The sequence below is a fragment of the Rutilus rutilus genome, assembly GCF_951802725.1.
Source record: "Rutilus rutilus genome assembly, chromosome: 2".
NCBI lineage: Eukaryota > Metazoa > Chordata > Actinopteri > Cypriniformes > Leuciscidae > Rutilus > Rutilus rutilus.
In genome coordinates this window covers 36,788,617-36,809,976 of record NC_140210.1, presented here as the reverse complement: position 1 = coordinate 36,809,976, position 21,360 = coordinate 36,788,617, and the positions used below count along the sequence as shown (strand labels likewise).

General features: G+C 38.0%; 1 protein-coding gene across 2 annotated transcripts in view; it reads right to left on the bottom strand.

The window, feature by feature from the left end:
* Positions 1-17,296, bottom strand: part of rnf24 (ring finger protein 24) — a 34,467-nt gene extending 17,171 nt beyond the window's left edge. The window contains exons 1-3 of one of the 2 annotated variants that reach the window (XM_084402052.1): positions 16,892-17,296; positions 13,533-13,586; positions 103-252 (exon numbers count right to left, since the gene is read on the bottom strand). In XM_084402052.1, coding sequence (XP_084258178.1) covers positions 103-252; positions 13,533-13,549 — 167 coding nt within the window. In that variant the 5' untranslated portion in view covers positions 13,550-13,586; positions 16,892-17,296. The remainder of the gene's footprint in view (positions 1-102; positions 253-13,532; positions 13,587-16,891) is intronic. The other variant, XM_084402053.1, reaches the window with a different exon arrangement.
* Positions 17,297-21,360: the final 4,064 nt, after the last annotated feature.

Genomic DNA, 21,360 nt, shown 5'->3' with positions numbered 1-21,360 from the left:
CTGTAACTGACTGAAGAGGATAAATAAGCAAATGCATGGCATTCTGAGGCTTGTTCAAACACATTATGCTGCCGCACACATAGAAGAGCCAGGTGGTCTTACCGAATCAGGTAGCAGCAGAAGAGTAGACTGAGGATGAAGACGAAAATGGCTGTCCCAAAGACAACAATGTAGATATTGAGGGGAAGGTTCTGAAACCCTATATTCGGCATCCTGAAAGTGTAATGCTGTAAATCTGAGGTCATGGATAACCTGGTCAGAGAACGAAAGAGAAGAGAGACAAAGAAACATCAGAGAGAGGCTCATTGATCACAACATTAAATGCTAGTGTAAATGCTAGCAGACCACATGCCCATTAGTCCACCTCAAATCGCAAAAGAAAATAATCACCCTTTCTGCCGATGCACGTACAAGCGTATGTTCTCATCAATATGATTGTGATTTGATATGTGGCTTGGCTTGGTTTCTAGACTGTTTCCACAACAACTGCGTATTATACCAAACTACAAACCAATGAATAAACTCATTAATGCCTTAAATTGTGCATTGGGCAGTGCATATAATATTCCAGTGGAGAGAGCTTGAGAACATTGGTCCTGCAGGAGCCATTAAGCAATACCCACACTGTCTATCTGTGGGAAATTAGTGTTAACTAATCTACTGAGAGTCAGCTCAGCTTTGATTTGGTCTTTAATGAGCATGTTTTTTTTTTATATTTAATATATTCATTTTCTGACTGGAAAAATAACTCAAAATAAACCCTTCAAAATTGCTAACAGAATGATGAAAAACTTTTCTTGTCAAAACTTAAATTCAGGAATGGCGTGAGTATAGTCACACTAGAAAGTATTTTGGACACTTAGAATTTTAATTTCAATGTATTAAAAAAAACTAAATGTCAAACAAAATGACATTACATTAAAAGAAAGTAAAACAAAAAAGAAGGCCACTGCTTTTTTCCAACATTGTGAGGACCAAATGTTTCAAAATGTTATGCCTAAAAAGTATTTATTGTTATTTTTTTTCTGACTGTTAACAGTAGTTTCATATTTATGGAGTGATAAAAGGAGCTATTCAAAATCCCCTCAGTAAAATATTAAAATTTAAAACAATAATAATAATAATTGCATTTTTCAATGTTTAGATTTCTGTTCTGAAAATGTATGCAAATTAGTGCATATGTATTTAATTAGATAATGACTCATTTCATTATCTAATTACATTTCAGACAAATTGCAATACAAAACAATTTTCATGTACTATGATTGATCAACTGGGGAAAGTGTTCTAGTAATATCTATTGAGTATTAGTATTAGTTAAGTATTGAGTATTAGTATTAGTTACATTAGTATTAGTATTTTATGTTTTTAAAACATAAAATGCTAAACGTTTTTTTGTGAGCTTTAGGGGTAGGGTTAGGAGATATTCAAAATCCCCTCAGTAAAATATTAAAATTTAAAACAATAATAATAATAATTGCATTTTTCAATGTTTAGATTTCTGTTCTGAAAATGTATGCAAATTAGTGCATATGTATTTAATTAGATAATGACTCATTTCATTATCTAATTACATTTCAGACAAATTGCAATACAAAACAATTTTCATGTACTATGATTGATCAACTGGGGAAAGTGTTCTAGTAATATCTATTGAGTATTAGTATTAGTTAAGTATTGAGTATTAGTATTAGTTACATTAGTATTAGTATTTTATGTTTTTAAAACATAAAATGCTAAACGTTTTTTGTGAGCTTTAGGGGTAGGGTTAGGAGATACAGAAGAAAATATCATAAACTCAGTATAAAACAACCTACAAGTAAAAAAGTTAAGGTTTCCCACCTTAATAGAATTGAAAGTAGCAAACCGCTCAAAGTATGGACACTAAATAATGGATAATAGTTAATAGGATACTACTTACTACTTACTAAATAAAATCTTGATTTAAGAACAACTGGGCTCAGTAGCAGATCGCCACCACTATTTAAGAACAAAAATGTGTGTATGTGTGTGCATGGGTCTTTGTTTATTTATGTGTGTGAGAGTAAGAGATTTCACTGGGCATTCAGGATGTTACTCCCCCCCAATACGGGCATGTCTGGGCATGCCTTTAGGATAAAACTCAAGTAAAGCCACATGTGAGACTGTGTGTGTAAACAAAGGGGGAGGTAGAGAACCACTGTGTGAGGTAACATCACAACACAGCTGGGTGTTATCCATCATACTTTGTTCTCACAGACATACTTGGAGCTTTACTCTCCCTATAAACATTTGATACCCTGGACCTGTCTGAATGTGAGGGCCTTTGACACATTCAGAAGCGCTCCCACTTTCACCCAGATTCTTGCTGACCACAAACAGATTGTTTACTTTCCTTCTCCGTCTCATTACAGCATGCAAAGCTTTTTGACAGATGAGGGTAAATATCCAAACAGAAAATCAATGACCAGCTGGCTTAACACAAACTCTGTTATTTCAATAACAACATCCCTCACTCTTACCAATAGGCTTACTAGTAAACAGTACTGTTTTATTGGCTAGGTTGGAGGATTGAATCTGTCGAGTCCATGATGCCATTTTGCCTCTGTGGCAAAATACGGTTCACTGCTCTTCCCATTCCATTATCTTGCTTTACAAGCATTAATGAGCTATAGTGGCCCGGTTTATGTCACATATCCCAAACATACAGGCTTATTGACATTTTAATGCCCTCAAACACAATGATACATGTCCTTTGGAAACTCCACAAGTTCAGGACATGCAAAAGAATCCGGAAGGACCTACATATTAAAAGAATGAGGGGGTTGGGTTCAAGACTGGGAGAGGCTCCGCTGGCTGCAGGCAATCCTTCTTTTTTTTTTTTTTTTGGCACTAAGTGTCATTTGGGAAAAGAAGGAATTTATTCATTTTAATGTTGATGAATGATTACTTGCTAACAAAAAAAAATCGCTTTTTTTAATCAAACAAAAAGAATGTAACTTTCAACCAGCTCTGCCAATAATTAAAAAAATAATATTAAAAATCCAAATAACCCAAAACAGCAGCCTCTGTAACATATTCAACAAAACACTGCAGTCATTATGCGGCCCATGCGACAAAACTGGGCAAAGTATCTACTAGTACCATGAGAAAAAGTATACACTACTGTTCAAATGTTTGAGATCTCGAGGATATTTCTGAACAAATATCTTACAAAACTGTAGTGAATATTTGCACCAACGTATCTGTTTTGACTGGTGAAACATTAACCTGAACAAACAAATAGAGAGCTAAAAATTAAGCTAAGATTCTCTATACTAAGATTCTCAGTATCAGGCAAGGTATTCATTGCTGATAATAAGTGAGCAAAATGGTTTCAACTATTTCTAATTGGTTTGCCTCCAATTTAAAGAAGGGTCAAAGTCAGGCTACAGTGAGCTGCTCAGAGACAAGGAGACAAAGTAAGCATTTGTTAAAACATCAATTTCACCCCAGTTAACAATCACAGCATTCCAAGTTAAATTTGGGTTTATCAACCATAATGAGGGCAAACTGAGTACACAAATGGTTTTGGATAGGTTAAAAAAAATCCACCACAATGAAATTCTGGGCCAATATCAATAATAACCAATAATCAACAGCTCGTTGTGACCGATACAATAGCCAATACGTTTACTTTACTTCATAATAATCATAATAATCAAATGGGAATTGGTAAAAGCATCATACAGATAAGACAGTCGTGTCATGTATTGTTGAAAAGGTCTCATCACTGAGACACTGAAAAGCAAAATAAGCAATTTATGAGAAAATACTGTGCTGTAATTCCATTTTTGTTATCAGTACAAATAAATATGATTTATCCAGTAATTGCACATATCTGCTGCTGTTTCAAACACAGTTACTTGTTTTACGTAGCAAACTGAGGTAATAAAACAATTTAATGAATGTAGTCTCAGTATTGTTTTCATCCGACAGGGTTTCAAACTAATTTCTGCACGTATTGTCTGCGCTGTTGCTTTCCTTGTCCAATTTTGCTTTGGTATGAGTTTGTTCCAGCAAGAAAAAAGAAAAACCCATTCAAACAAAACTGGCTCTCGCACATAGCTTTTCCCCAAATGTGATCCTGTGATTCAAAGAAAATGTTTCTTAAATGAGCAGTACACATCTTTCCTTCCTGTCTCATTCTCGATGGCCAAAGTAAGAAAGTTTTGTAACTTTCATGAACCCTTGTCTGCTAAGGGAATCTCCAATAGTGAGCCGATCAGATGGTCTGAAAGCATGTCAACTTCTCAAAAGTGAGAAGAGGGAAAGCTTGCAGAGGTCGCAACAGGGACACCGTGAAGGAAACCTCCTTGTATACCGGAGTGACAGTTTCACACACCAACTTCTGCTGGGCAAGAGAGTCTCAGACACCAAATGTTATCCCGGAGCCACTGTCCTGCTGTGGAAAACAACCCAAAATTCAAAGTTTTTTTTTGAAGTGTCTGCCAGGCCATTGCTACCATCCAAAAAGAAGGGAAGTAAAACTTAACAGCTTATTTTTTTGATCTTCTATACCACAGGGTGCAATATCAAGTCCCTTTTCACCCCTACTTCCCATTATGTCACCGAACTGACCAGACAAGGTCATTCTGCAATGCTCAGCTTGCCGTTACAACACTGCCAAATGGTATTTTTACCTCCACTGAAGAGGAAAAGCATTTCAATAACGCATGGAGTCACTCTCAGAGCTGAAAGGAAGTGCAGAGTAAAACTGGAGTGGCCCTTACTTATTCAAAATTTGTTGCGTTTTACAATCCTTAATATACTGAGATGGGCTATAAAAAGAAAGCTCTTAAGCTTAAAAGAGGATTCTGACTATACACAATGATTCACTTACAGTGAACCATGTGCACTTAAGCAGTAAAGCACTTTTTGGTTTTAATAAAACAAAGCTACAAAACCATACTCTATAGGGCCCTATTCGCCATCTACTTTATTTCTCTTCAGCTTCAGGGTAAACCAAGGAGTGAGAAGTGTCAAAAAAGGCTCAATAGCCCAACTGGTGCACTTGAACTATAACAAAGTACTTAAAGGACCCTTGTTAAAAAATAAAAATAAATAAAAAACTATTCCCACAAGATGACTTTCTCACAACACTGGTAAATATCTATGATTGCTACTCGAAAACAATATTGGAGAGTAAGGCAGTGAGATCCAGTCAGACGGAGAAGTGATGAACAAGTATTTATAAGTAAAAAATAAAATGAATAATACAAATAATAGAACAATGAATATTTAGATAAATGTGTGAGTAATAATCAGCATTTAATAGTAAACAACATAAGTCTTTAACCAAATATCTCCGAGTAAAATAATATTGCCAGAAGAGTAAAGGAGCAGAAGAAGGGCTTTTCTTCTGCCAAGTGAGATGCAGGAGCAAGAGTGAGCCAGAGATGTAGGAACTCTCTGCAAACATTTACACATATAGGTCCAAGGTCAGAAAATATAATTTCTAAGATTCAGCTCTGATCTCTTGGTATTACATAATGCAAATGTGGTTGAACATTGTGGTTTTACCACCCAAGAGGCAAAAAGAGCCAAATAAGTATTTGCATCATGTCTAGACTTTATGCAAATACGGCTATACCTTAATTCCAGGTAAGATAACCAATTAATGCGAAATTTTATATTAGACAAGATACCACACTTTGCAGAAGACAGGAATAAAAAAGCATGTCTCCGCTTTTGGAGAAGTATCAACTCAATTTTCTTGTCTGTTGTTCTACATATTCCCTCTCTTTATATATATATCCACTTTACATTATTACATAAGATCATAGGGCAAAATGTCACATTCCAATTTATGCACGTTAGCTAAGCTCTAATCGTAATTCCAAACCTACTGTGCCCCGATGTGAACAATATAGCATCCCAGACAACAGAGGAAAAGCCAAGCGAGCACAACCCACCAGCAGAGTGGGTAAAAAATGGTGTGCGTTCATCGCATACATTGAATTCTCCCAGCTGAAGTCAATGCAGGCCTTGTGTCAAAGTCAAAGTATCTGTCTGGTCATCAATCACATCTGTAGGTCACAACTGGTATTTATCCAATGCTAAATCGACATAGTGACACTTTCAGTGCACCCATGACATCTGTCAGGGGAAAATGTATGTAAGGTTCACTCAAGGCGGCACTGGCATCTAAGCGTTAAAATACAATTTCGTTTCAGAGTTCTGTAAAAAGAGTAAAGTTGAGGAGGCTGCTAACTTTAAATGTAATTCAGGGTTTTATGTACAAAGTTTAGAAATATATTGTGCAGTCAACCCAAGAAATGTTAAGTTTAAGGCCTGAATACTAGAACACATCAAATGGCAATGCCTTTTAACTGAATTCAGCCAGTTAACAATTATTCAGCGTTTGAGTTCACATAATTGGGTAGATTATGTTTCACAATTACTTTTAACCAGTTGTCATTTAGCACATTATTTATCTGTTCAGGTTTAAAACCTACAAACCACCAGGCCACACCAGCCAACATGGTTTACAAGAGAAGAGCTGTAATTTATGATCAATTCCATTAAAGATATAAAAAAACCTATGTTTGACCACAATCATATAACTGGTTTCTGGAAAAGTCTTTACAAGGTCATTCTATATATAAAAGCTGGAAATTGTGTAAACCCAAGTAAATGTCCTTGTTTGTTACCAGTAAGAGCAAAAAAAAACAAAAAAAACACCAGGGTATTTTGGTAATAGAATATAAGATACTTTCTCTTTCTCTGTCTTTAAGCTACCAAGACAATTCTCCATACACTCTAAGGAAATGCAACTTTCTGACATTTAACTTTACTTTCAAATGTGCTCATGAGTCATGTCTCCCTTTGACACTCAACACAGACGCAAAAGGAAGCATTTATTGCTGTAAAGAGAACTATAATTACACACTCTATGCACACCCCTGATTGCTAAAGTGTTTGCATAGCCAGTGATTCAGTGAAGCCTAGTGAAGCAGACCATCGGTACACACCTTTATAATGACCTCTCTTGCGTTGTCTGGCAGCTAAGGACCCAGTGGCATACTTTAATGCAGATATTTCACACATCCATTGAGTGGCCCAATCTTATTATAGGCCCTATATATAAATTACATTAAAATGTCAACATTTGAACCTAAGGAAGCATTCTAACTGCCTTTCAGGATCAAAATAAGTGCTTTGCATGTCACACCAATAGCCCTCTTTACATGTTATTCACAGGAAACACTCAACTCACAATTGATTCCAATAGAGTTTGACATCAGCATGTCACTAAGCTAATAGTGCAATACTCATGCATACATGAATAGCTCAAAACAAATATTGGACATACTGGATATATACTTCAAGAGAAATCCAAGAAAGGTGATGTCATTTCGAACCAAATCAGACCAAAACGAAGTTAGTTTGGAGTAAATTTTGGGATTTCGAAACAGTCTGCCAAAGCGAACTTTCTAGAAAAGTGTCCTTTTCAAAGTGCATTTTTGGTATTGCCTTCTATGTAGGATCCTTGATTCTTAGATTTGGGGAAAAATCAGTATACTGTGGTCATCTAGGTGTTTTTTTTTGTTTTTTTTGCATCAAACCAATAGTGTACCTATAATTTCCTAAAATATTAGGAGGACAGACATTAGATTACTTTTGTAACAAAGATAAACTATATAATTTTTCCGCTACGTAAACTATTTAAGACAGTAAAATCCATTCAACAAAACAAGACAAATAATGACACATTATCAGAAATAACTACTCATAATGACACCACCCTTCGACAACATGACACACTTGTGTAACTCCCATAAAAATCGATATGCCACACTCATGAATATTTGCTTTTATAACCCACCTATGCTTATTGCTAAAACTCATGGGAACACGCTCAAGCAGAAAGACGACTCCTCACAGAGTACTTCTGGGAATCTTCCATCATAGGGAGGCTAGTTGTTACCCCCCACCATCAAAGGAGGAGCTCAATATCTCAAGGCTTCAGAACTGTAAAACAGTGTTTTTTTTTTCCTGTCAACATGCCCCTACTGAGCATAATTGGGTAATCGTTCCCCTTTTAACAAACACCTGAACTCCAAACATGATTAATAGGGCCATATTAGGAATATTAGTTTAGATATTTATAATCCCTGATGACTGTCAGTAAAAAGGGGCGTTGGAAAGCAAAATTATTATGCAATGCACATGATTCTGCGTAAAAAAAAAAAGAAGTAGTATAGTCTACTGACCGTTAAGGGCTGAGAAAGTTGAATTGCTCAATATCCTTCTATTCACCGGAGACCTTTAAAACAGGAACATGCTTTGCCAGAAGTTGAGACCTTAGATTGTTTTCTTTTTTATCATCATTTGTCTATTTTTCGTGTCTGGAAAAAGCTCTGTTTGCACTCTTTCACAACAAAGTCCCAAGCCAATTTCCAGCGGCTTGTGGCAAGCCCCTGCACCAGAACAAAGGCTGCTGTCTGAATCTGAAGTGGAAATTTCCACTGAGCCTTGAGCCCTGGCTATCCCAGTTGCACATTTGAAACTTAATATTACAACAAAACTAGAGGGCCTCCAGTTTTGTAAGGGGAGTGGTGTGGGTCCTGACAGTGTCTGTGCCAGGTTAGTGAGAATATGTGGTCATGAGTTTAATATCTCTTCTTACATATAGTACCCAACAAGATTTGATGGTCTTGCAGAACTGTCAACAGTAGCAGTCAAAATCACAATTATGCCAAAAAAACTTGAAATTACAAAGCTTGCTTTCAAAAGGCTTCAACTCAGCTCAAGAGAATAATAGATAGTCAGACAGTGACTTCTAACATCAGCATAAACAAACACTTTTCTTATCAGTGTGATGAATAAATCTACTCCTTCACTATTTTCCCCGTTATTCAATCCAAAATGATGCCGCTTCTTTGGCCCTGTTTAAACCTGGTATTAAGATGCGTTTTTGTCGATCGGATCACAAGTAGACGAGACAAACACATTCCCGTTTACATCTGGTGTTTTTTTATCTGTATCTTTTGTCCACTTTCAACCACTTCTGTCCTGAGTTCGTTTGAGGGGAGGGTCTATGGGCGGGTAAATGTATGGGCTTTAACAATGTTGAGAGAACATTGTGCTTGATATGTTTTTTTTTTTTAATCTTCAAATCAAATATCTTGAGTTTAAATTCTGTCTGGCCAGCGCTTCCCATGATGTTTATGCATTAGGTCAGTAGGTGGAGAGTAGGCGATCTTTTGATACTGTTCGAACGCATTAGACTTCACTACGAAAGCAATCCAGTCTAATACATTTTAGACTACCTCAAAGTGGTCGAAAGTGGACAAGCTCAAAACATGATGTTTTATTAACAAAGTTCGGGAGGAACCCGTTCAGATAATCAAAGCTAATTAAACACGAGTGGAGCACATTTAGTTTATCAACCCAATCAACGAGTTAAGAGGTATATACAGCAGACTTACCTCCGTTCATTGACAGTTTAACAGCATCCTCCACCACCCCATATCCTCACTTCTAGTCCTACCTACTCTTACAACAACCGGGGGGAGTACTCAGGGTAATTCCGAGCTCGGAGCCCTCCCCCCGGACAGCAAGCCAAATACACATAATCTTTACTCTGTTTAATTTGATGTGTGAACTCGTGAAGTTTTAGACCCCGTTTATACCTGTATTTAGCGCCGTCCACTTGTGATTTTATCGACCAAAACATATCTTAATACAAGGTGTAAACAGGACCTTTGAGCAACTCTAACTTGCAGAGTTGAAACCTCACAAAGCTTGAGATTAATCAACATACCTTGCAATTTTTAAATAACAAAAATTAACCACACAACACATATATAATTTATGTACATGTACATGTACATGTCATCCTATTAATGTGGACATTGCTTTGTAAAAGAAACCTTTGCCACAAAGTTACACCGTATATACTACCATTCATTATTTTGGTATAAGAGAGATTTTAAGGAATTACTTTTATATCAGCAAGGACACATTAAATGAATCAAAAGTGGCAGCCCTTTTAAACTTTTTATTCATCAAAGAATCCTAAAGAAATTGGTGTTCACAAAAACAAATATTAAGCAGTGTTTGTGGACAAGTGAGATTACTTTCACACTGGAAGTCTAGTTCAAAACGGGACACGGTTCGCATGTAAAATTGGTAATGTGTAAGCTGTCATGCGGACCTGGGAGCGCACCGTGGTACCGAACCCAAGAGTGGGAGGTGGTTTGAGCTCGGATGCACTGGAACTGTGGTGGGATTGGCGTGAATGTTATGAAAGCAATGGGACTCAGGCGCACACTGGTTCAGGAAGTAAAGTAACCTTCTTGTAAGTTTTAGACGATGGCGACATCATTACTTCAACAAAATGCATTTCACGAGTTCACACTTACATATAATTAGATTATAGTAAAGGTTATGTGTATTTGGTGTGCTGTCCGGGGGGAGGGCTCCGAGCTCGGAATTTGTCCCGAACCCTGAATACTCCCCCTGTTGTGATAGGAATAGTCAGAACTAGAAGTGAGGATATGGGGTGGTGGAGAGATGCTGATAAACTGTCAATAAACAGAGGTAAGTCTGCTGCTGTATATATAGCGTTAATTGAGTTAACTGAATGCGCTCCTCTCGTGTTAGTTAGATTAATTATTAGGTTAACTTCTCCCGAACTTTGTTAGTAAAACATCACTTAGAGGATGACGGTGGTGATTATTTATCTTGGATACGAGAGTGAGTGAGCTTGCAGTGTATTCACGTTGAGTGAGCGCAATCAGAACGGCAAATGAAGGCTCGCAATTCGCTGACTCATAAGAAGAGTCTGTTTGCAATCCAATCACCCACATACAGTAAAGCAAGTGTCATTCACTCTGCTGCGCATAATAGGACCAAATGAATAACAAAAAACTATTTATTGACACGTGTCCTGTTTTCTATCATGCACCATGCACTTTTGTGATGACGTAGGATGAACGCAAATGTACCAGGGTTCAATAGAATCAAGTGAGTGTGAAACCAGGTCTTGTGCCGAATTATTACCCCCCTCGTTGAGGCAGCTACCTGGTTGCCTAATCCATACCCTAGCCAGCCCCACACTTAATCCTAAACCAACCTATGGGGCTGTTAACATGACACCGATTTTTTACCTGAAAATGAAAACTTTTTATGGTTTGCATTTTGGCTGTTCATTTACACGACAATGGCGTTTTGGGGGCCTGAAAACACAGCTTTTGAAAACTGTTTTTAAAGTGCAAGTTTTTGAAAACGATACCGTTATCGTCTCCACGTAAATCTACAAAAACGTGAATTTGTGAAAACAGAGACGTCATGCGAATGCTTATTACATGTTCAGTCTATAGACCTTATTCACAGCAGCGCCATCTTTGATTTTTAACAGGAATGAAAGCGAGGCTACGAGAGATAGACATACATCTCTTCAGTGGGTTGTACTGTTATTTAATGTGTTTTTGTAGCCTGGTTAAAACCAGACCATTCTCAGTAGTAACTGAGTTATGGTCTGGCAAAGCTTCATTAATAACTCATTTCCAAAGGGGCGTCACCAACGGACGTTGCTCAAATGCCTCTGGGCGCAATTGGATAGACCTAAAACCAATCAGAGCGATCGTCATCGTGGAAAGCCATATGCTGCATCCCAATTCGCCTAAGTTACACTACGCCAAAGTATGTACTCTTTTTGTGAAGAAAAGGTATTTACTTTTGAATGTATAGCAAAAAAGTAGGCAAGCTTTGGGACATACTACTTCGTCATCTTTATCGGACGGATCTGTCCCGTGCATCCTGTCACGTAAACTGCCCTGTCAATCATCTTGTCACAGTTAAAATCCTCTATTAAATCTAATTTAATTTCCTACCGTTTCTGAGAGAAATGTAGTAGCACGTTCATCTGCCAGTGGGTCTTTCATGGAGACTGTCCTCATGTGTTTGCAATTTGAATATAATAATGCATTTAAAAGTTGGTGCGCTTCACCAACGGACGTCGCTCAAATGCCTCTGGGCGCAATTGGATCGATAGACCTAAAACCAATCAGAGCGATCATCATTGTGTAAAGCCCGCCTCAACGTTTCTGATTGGTGCCGCGATTTCGACGGATTAGAAATGGGCTTGAATGAGCTCTTTGCCAGACTACTTGCAGAGCAAATCTAAATTTGCCCGGAAGTTGTCTGGGGTTTCCCAGGCTAGTGTTTCTGGGTTGTTCTGCTGACAATTAACACTGCAAAAATATCTTTCCTAGGAATTTCAGTAGACAAAAAGTAGAAAATTAAAAGTGATCTAGGAGTTTTGTACAGCTTTTTTCAGTGGATGCCCTTGAAAACACGTTAAGTCTATCCCTCACAGCCTCGCTTTCATACATGTCATGGCGCTACTTTGAATAAGGTCTATAGGCGTGTCGATTTTACAAAATGACCTCTCCAACAACTGGCCTGGCAATTCAGCATTTTTAGTCATTTTCGCAGTACGCGAAAAAGCGAAGGAAAAACGTTTCCATTTTTAGTACATTGTTGTCGTGTAAACGTACCCTCGGTCAGGGGGGTTATAACCTGGTGGGGGTCAGAATTCGGCACGACCCCGGGAACAATCACGTTTGGACCTGTGTGAAAGCCCCCCTATACAGTGTTTAATCCAGGGCAATGGTGTTAGTCCAACAGCTAATTAATCCACTTTAGGCAGAAGTAGAGCTGCTGGTGAGGGATTAGACAGGACAGAGAAGAAAAACCAAACCCATATGACTTTATTTCAACCAGCACAAAAGGAAAAACAATGTCCTTATCTGCTCAACAGATGAAAAATGTCATATGGGTGTGGAACAACATGAGGGTGAGTAAACGATGACATAATTTTCATTTCAGGGTGAAAGTTAATATGCATTGCCGAGTTCACAAAGCACTGGATGAGAGAAGATTTATATGTCCAGAATGAATACTGTACACGCAAATAATTCTCTCTAATGCTCTCCTGTGCTGAAAGTGCAATCTGGCTTGTTCTACTGACTTGAGAACAGATCTGCATTTGCTTTTATGAGGGATCTGATGGTCCTAAATGAACTAAGAGGGCAAGTGTCCTGTCTTGTGAGCTTAAACGGTAACATGAGATGGTACAAACAAGTTGTAGAAGTGACACCAGCAGCTGTTGCCCCTAATTTACCCTCTCAGACGACATTCCCCACAGGGCTTTCTCATAAACAACTTTGTATTTTGTTTTGCCCAAGTCTTTCTTTTGGTCTTATTTCTCATCTTCTGTTCATCGTGTGGCCATGTATATACACAAATAAGCACACAGGTACAGTGTTACTATTACACAAGTATCTTTTCCTACAAAATCAGCATTTCTAAAACAGCACAGAGTGATTTTCTTTCAAAGAAACTGTTCATTAAAAAGACTTACAGACATTATGAGGTGAACGATCTCAGCTGAGTGATCATTCATACGAGAGACATGTTTAATTCCTTTATAATCAATTAACCTTAGATGACCAGACAACTCAGCTATCAAATATGTTGTAAAGCATTATGTTAACACTTACACTGGCAGATATATCATCTTTGTGGATTTTAGGCAGGATTCAGAATTCAGGAGCCTGTAAAACATGATGACTAATTCACATCTGTGTCTTTGAAAGTTATGTAATCTTTTGTTCTTTTTTTTTTACATAAAAGAGTATTGAGGGGAACAAACATGCAAATCCAGCTGATGACGAATCGCTTCATTATGATGCGTTTACTTTCCACATATTCTACTGAATAAAACAATTTCCAGACTTATCATTAGAAAGCAATAATTAGGCTTGGAATTAACTACACTTCCCACAAATGACCCATGAGTCATGTCTGGCATGTGTAAGACTATTCATAAGATTCATGCACGACTCGAAGACAGGCTAATATCAGTTCAGCAGCTCATTTGCATGTTAAGTAACCTCAAAGTTATATTAGCAAAGCTGAATATTTGTTAGTCATATAAGCATACAGTAACATACAAGCATTTTGTACATGATTACAAAGCAAAAACATCAGAAATTATCAATTTGGTTTTAAACATCAGCATGTTGAAATATTGATAAACTTTCATGTATCTGAACGCAGAGTGAAAACAGATGGATTCGAGGGTCAATTGCCCATGTATAAACTGCTTTCAACAGTGAACTGTGGGCAAATGTTTATAGTTTTGGAGTACTGCTCCACATTAGGCCACAATGTTGACCTCTTCACCATAGGGGGCTGTTATTTTCATTGTCTAGTACCAAGCAGCCAGAATGGCATAAGGCAAATTGACATCTCTGGACATTGTGCACAAAAACAAGTTCCTGATTAGTTCTTATTACATGCCGTACATTTCGTTCAGCCAGCTAGACTGAAAAACAGCATGCAAAGCTCAGTGTATTACACCAGAGACCAGACCTGCATGCTTGATGATGTGAGAAATACAAGTACAATTTATTTTATTTTTATTTTTTTTATGACAAATTAAGAAGAATTCTGTTCTTTGGAGCTCTTAGGTTCAGAGGCAATGCTAAAGTTTAAACATAAGTGGTAAATCAGTGGTTCACAATTCAAAACAAACCCAAAATTGTGGTGGTCCACAACCCAAAATGGGTTGTAGGTCTGTTCTGATAGGCTAATGGACGTTTGAAGTGAAACAATGTTAAATACAAATAATAACATGCTATAGTTGTGCATAACAATAGAAGATGGACATAAGTTCTTCCCTAAAAAAAACGACTAAAACCCCAGAGAGAAAGTAAACCCCAAAATACAAGTTTATCGTCGGATAAGACCTATTCATTCATTTTTTTTTTTTTTTTTTTTTAATCTTGGCCTGTTTGTCATGTAAAATATCTCAAGGCAAAATGAAATAAAGTGTCAATGCAGCATTACTAAACATTATCCAGCGCTGGAGTTCATAATGAAGTGCACCGATTACTATTGTGTTTACATTGTGTAACAGGAGCACGTGGACAACAAACAGCTGGGGTCAGGCCAGCACGCGCCTAGAACGTTCTGCTCACGCCACGCGCTTTCTTTATTATCATTATGACGTCGAGAAGTTTGACAACACAAATGAATGAACGAGCATTCAGCAAAAAAAAAGCGCTTGTCGCAGTGTCAGACTAACACACAGCCGATAAAAGGCCTCAAGAAAGTGCTGTTGAAATTCAGAGGCAGAGTTGTTTTGAATTGCATTCGATTAGTTAAACCATTTCAGGACTTGATCCTCCGATTATAATTGTATTCGTCTGATAGTAGGCGGTGTCTCTGCTGAGACTATACAGAGAAATGAAAGTAGAAGCGAAACCACATATGTCTAATAGTAATTAACATAAACATTATACGTCTATAACCGCTATTAAACACTTTAAAAAAAAAAAAACTTACATTAGCTCACAAGACATTCTGCTATCTGCAACATTAATGGGAAGTCCAAATCATTTCTGCGAATCGATTCGTTCAAACAGAATCAGCTAAAAGGGATTCAGCGTTCTTTACGTTATGACGTAGTCAGTCATCCCGTGGTCCCTGACATGTTCCAGTAAAGCATTGCGTATTACTGTTTATTAAGTTGTTACATTTTATTGATAGCCAACTAATAAAACTAGTACTGTAATTTAGTACGCCCTAGGGTTTCACAGTAATTAGCCAACTGTGTTAACATACATTTTATGTTGAATTTAAATGCAATTTCCATTTCCATTAAACTACATATTTTAATCTCTAATATAATTTAATCTCTTAACTGAAATGTTTATTCATTCTTAGATAAAGTGTTGTTTATTAAAGTCAACTCGTGTTGCTTGATAAAATATATCCAGTACAATTCATAATTATGTAATATTTAACTTTTAAAGTAACTTTCATAGTTTTCGCTTTATTCCAAATCCTTTAACACATATCATATTACGAATCTGACATGTTCGAAAGAGGCGCTTCATTGAGTCGGCGAGTTGATTCAAGAGTGAGCCACACGGACCGATTCAGACCATAGACTGTAAAAAAATATGGACGACGCCCCTTCGCTCTCTTCCATTGATGAGAACTGAAGCCGCCAGAGTCCCGATATGGCGCTGACATATTGGAACTTGAGTCTGCGCAGTAGCGATCTCGGGACCAGACCTGCGCAGTCGTGAGCAGGAAGTAAAGCCGCGAGATCAACGCTCCGCCCTCACTCTCGAAGAACGCACGCAGGGAGAGTGGATTCTGCACACTTTTTTACAAATTGATTGCAGTTAGACAAGAGGCTTGTTAAAATATAGTAAATACAATCTCCTCAGTCCTCCGAAGATCCCGAAAAAATGTCCGTTGGTGCTTCAGTGACTACTTCGCTCAGAGGACCTGTCAATCACAGCTGTCAATCATGACGTTACACCACCGCATCACGTAACTAACTAAAAGCCAACTTATTTTTGAAACGGACACTTGAACTTACATCAGCGTGATAAAAATGACAGCAAATGAAATAAACCACCTTTGGAAAAAAGATATTTGAAGTGTAATTTAATTGTTTAGTTGGTCTCACGTCCCGTTGAATAACACGGGGAGGCGGGACTTATAACCTATACTAGGACCAGTCACCGGGGGGCGATCGAGACGTTTTGGCTTCACTTTTGAGGGCTTGTGCGGCACGCTTGATTCAGACCGATTGTGAAACGGCTCAACCGAATCATTATAAGGATCCGACTCAAAAGAACAATTCGTTAAGGATCCGGACATCGCTAACCAGTAGGCTAGCGGAGTAACGTTAAAAGACATCAGTGTATGTATTTCAACCTTCAGTTTAGGTCTCGCGCTTTAATCAGTGCACTCGAGGAGTAAATAATGCCAAGGAAGAATGTCTGTTTATGATAGTGCATAACATATTTGTTAATGTGGTGTAGTATTATAGACTTACCAGCCGTTTCTCCGCCACTCCTCCCTCCTGCTCGATCACAAACCCAAACAGATGAGAAAAGAGCTCAAATTCAGCGCGTCCTCAATGTAATGCGTTACAACCTTTTTCTAACAACCGACCATAAATAAACCAACCACGTCTTTTAATCTGCAGCAATTCGAGCGCGATGGTAACAAATCAGAAATCATATAAACACAAGCATCGTAGGCTGTAAATTCACAGATGCGTGTAAAACAAAAATCTACAAAAACTCAGATCTCTTCCCAGGTGGGTTAAGGCTGTAGTGAAGTGTGTGCGCTCCTGATATGCGTCTGCATGGGGTGGTATATTGAGATTTTTGGTGGTGGATGTGAACTCAGCAGCACGTAGCTCACGACACGAGCAGGTCCCTCCTCCTCCTTCATCACAGAGAGAGAGAGGGGGAGAGTGTGTGTGTGTGTGTGTGTGTGTGTGTGTGAGGGGAGCGATGCGGATGCTTTCAGAGAGGGAGGGGCAGATCATACGTAGCTCCTGCTGAACCTCCTTACATAGACTGTATGGACATTATATCCTCCTGAAATCCAGCTATTAATTTTTGTCCAGTGTAGTGTATTTATACTGCTTGCTTATAATATACATTTTATAATATAATATAATATAATATAATATAATATAATAGCCTATATAATATAATACACCCTACAACCCTACATTCATTCTATGAGCATTTTGGAGAATGGATAATATCATAATAATATAATATAATATAATATAATATAATATAATATAATATAATATAATATAATATAATATAATATAATATAATAGTTCATAATATATTAATAACCTAATAAACTCTCAAGTCAAAACCCAATTCTCCAAGTTTGGAGAATGTATAATAATATAATATAATATACATAATATAATATAATATAATATAATATAATATAATATAATATAATATAATATGATATAATACACCCTACAACCCTACATTCATTTGATAAGCATGTTGGAGAATGGATAATATAATATAATATAATATAATATAATATAATATAATATAATATAATATAATATAATATAATATAATATATTATAATACAATATAATATAATATAATATAGCATATTTAATTATATATTAATAACCTAATAATCTCGCAAGTCAAAACCCAATTTTCCAAGTTTGGAGAATGTATAATAATATAATATAATATAATATAATATAATATAATATAATATAATATAATATAATATAATATAATAATATTTTTCTCTGTATATATATATATACACAGAGAAAAATATTATTGTATTAGATTATTATCCAAACTGCTGGGGTTGAACTCTCTAAGACTGCCCTAGATTCGTCAAATATGATTGCTACTTAAATGGCAAATTTAATATATGAAATGTTTTCATGTTAATTATAAATACAGCGAAAAAGAAATCATATTATATTATATTTATTATATTATCCAAACAGCTGGGGTTGTGTGTGTGTGTGTGTGTGTGTGTGTGTGTGTGTGTGTGTGTGTGTGTGTGTGTGTGTGTGTGTGTGTGTGTGTGTGTGTACACACGCACACACACACACAACCCCAGCTGTTTGGATAATATAATAAATATAATATAATATGATTTCTTTTTTGCTGTATTTATAATTAACATGAAAACATTTCATATATTAAATTTGCCATTTAAGTAGCAATCATATTTGATGAATCTAGGGCAGTCTTAGAGAGTTCGAATCAGTGCCCATTGCAAACCGTTTTGGATTCAACCGTCTCTGGAAAGCACAGTGAGTGGGCACACTTGGTTGAGACATAGCCTATACGTGTGTGCCAGTGCATGCCGATGAGGTGCCACTGACAGACACATATTGTACCAGAGCCAACTGAGCGGAATCATGGGAACCCATGAATAGCTGCCTGGGGGTAGGTCGAGAGACCAGGGTGGCAGCGCTTACAAAGCCCTATTGAGGACGACATACCGGGCGCTAGACTGGCACTGAATCAAGTGACATGTGGGGTATAAAGGGTGCAAGGAGGCAGGAAGCATTATCCGTGGTACAAACCAATGGAGTAGAATGAAGTATTACACTATAGGCCTATATGGTATAGACCTCTGGAATGACGGTTAAAGTGATTTTAACCTTTGACAACGACCACAGGCATGTAAACAAACCAATCTTTATGCCCCATATTCAATGCTTACTCTAAACAGCTATCATCTCAGAGAAAATGTATAGCTTTTAACATCTTAACTGTTTTCAGGATCCTATTTATTGTCCAAAACATTCTGATGTCACAATACTTGTACAACATGCTTAAGTGTTGTGACATCAGAATGTTTTGGACAATAAATAGGATCCTGAAAACAGTTAAGATGATGTCCCCCGATGATGTATGGTGTCCCCATTACGCAGTGCTCAAAATCCCTTTGCTTGTCTTTTAATATTTAAAAAGAGGCGTAAATATGAGGTTTGTTGAGTGTTTCTCTTTCCATTGAGATTATTAAGATGTTTTGAATCTTCCCAATAGTCAAAAGTGCACATTGATTTCCTTATTTGGTCTGTTAATTAACATCTCCATTCAGTGTGTAGAGATTCATTTCATAAAGCCGCAATGTCTTGTGCTTTTACACATAAGTGCTGATTTCACAATGCGATTCAAATTACAAAATGTCCAAGCACTTATAGCTGTGGCGTTCTTTTTTCATAGCTTGTGATTTGCAACACAGCAAACACAATAGAGATGTCAGTCAAAGACTGCTGATGAAGTTTACAGAAAAAGGATCCATTGACCCTTGTGATCGGTATTCTAGGAATCCTCTGAAACACCCAGTTCTGCAATACACATTTGTGAAGCTGAATCGTAACTGCATGATGCTCTTTTTTTTTTTTTTTTTTTCTTATATAAAGGATGTGTAAGTAGTTCCATGAATAATTTTTGGGGCAAATGAACAGAGAACAGGACATTATTGTGAGACAACAGGGAGTTTTATCTATAGTCTATTTCCACGGTCACCATAGAAGAAGCTGTAACCAAAAGTTCAGATCTTACTGCAGAGCAGACCTACAGATTTGTATGTGAACGCCCTCTCGTGTTTGCAAGTTACTATTACACTCTGAGAGTACAAAAGCTCTCACTAGGGCAGTTTCCACTTTTAGTCAGGTCCGAATCTTCAAGATTGTGTAACCCTGTAGGCATTTTTGAGGAAAAGTTGTTATACCACATTTTTAGAAAGTTCAATGTCTCCTGAATCAGGATCCACCGTATAACATTGAAATAAGGGTCCCATTTTCTTGTAATTGTTATTGAAACAATAGGTGCATTATTCACAGCCGAAACACTACAGGTGGATAGTGTAAAATTTTTAAGTTATAGATATCACCATAAAACCTTTCCAGTTTTTCACTTACATAGAGACAGACATTTTTTGTATTACAAGTTTTCTGAAATGTCATGTTGACATATGCAAATGAGGCATACCAGCATATATATATATATATAATTCGAGGGGCAGGCATACCAGTACGCGGTTCTCCCTTTCGGGCTAGCCCTGTCTCCTCGCGTCTTCACGAAGGTTGTCGAGGCAGCCCTTGTTCCTCTCGACGACTGGCTGATCCTAGCTCACTCTCGAGACAAGGTTTGCGAACACAGGGACCTAGTACTCCGGCACCCAGCTTGTCTGGGCCTTCGGGTCAACTGGGAGAAGAGCAAACCTCCTCATATGGAGTCAGAAGCATCTGAGGTCGCTTCGAGCCATTTATATCCCGGGAGACCTGAACCGTGCAGCCGATCTGTCTCGGTTTCGGCCTCTCGCTGGAGAATGGAGACTCCATCCCCAGTTGGTTCAGCTGATTTGGGATCAGTTCGGGGACGCACAGGTAGATCTGTTTGCCTCCCACAACTCATCCCACTGCGACCTGTTTTATTCTCTGACCGAGGGCACGCTCGGCACAGATGCACTGGCGCACAGCTGGCCGCGGGGCCTCTGCAAGTATGCGTTTCCCCCAGTGAGCCTTCTTGCGCAGACTTTGCGCAAGATCAGGGAGGACGAGGAGCAGGTAATTTTGGTTGCCCTGTATTGGCACAACCGCACCTGGTTCCAAGAACTAGTACTCCCCGCGACAGCACCTCCCTGGCCAATTCCTCTGAGAAAGAACCTGCTTTCTCAGGGACGGGGCACCCTATGGCACCCTCGTTCTGATCTTTGAAATCTCCATGTGTGGTTCCTGGACGGGATGAGGCAGGTTTGAGTACCCTACCATCTCACTGGATAGTGGACGCCATTGCTTTGGCTTACCAGCAGCAAGGTCGACCATGCCCCCTTGGTGTGACGGCCCACTCCACCCGGAGTGTGGCATCCTCTTGGGCTCTAGCGCATGGCGCCTCGCTAACAGACATCTGTAGAGCTGCAGGCTGGGCGACACCTAACACAGCCTCTGGGCAACCCCCACGTGTGTAGTCCACTGTAAGCCTCTCT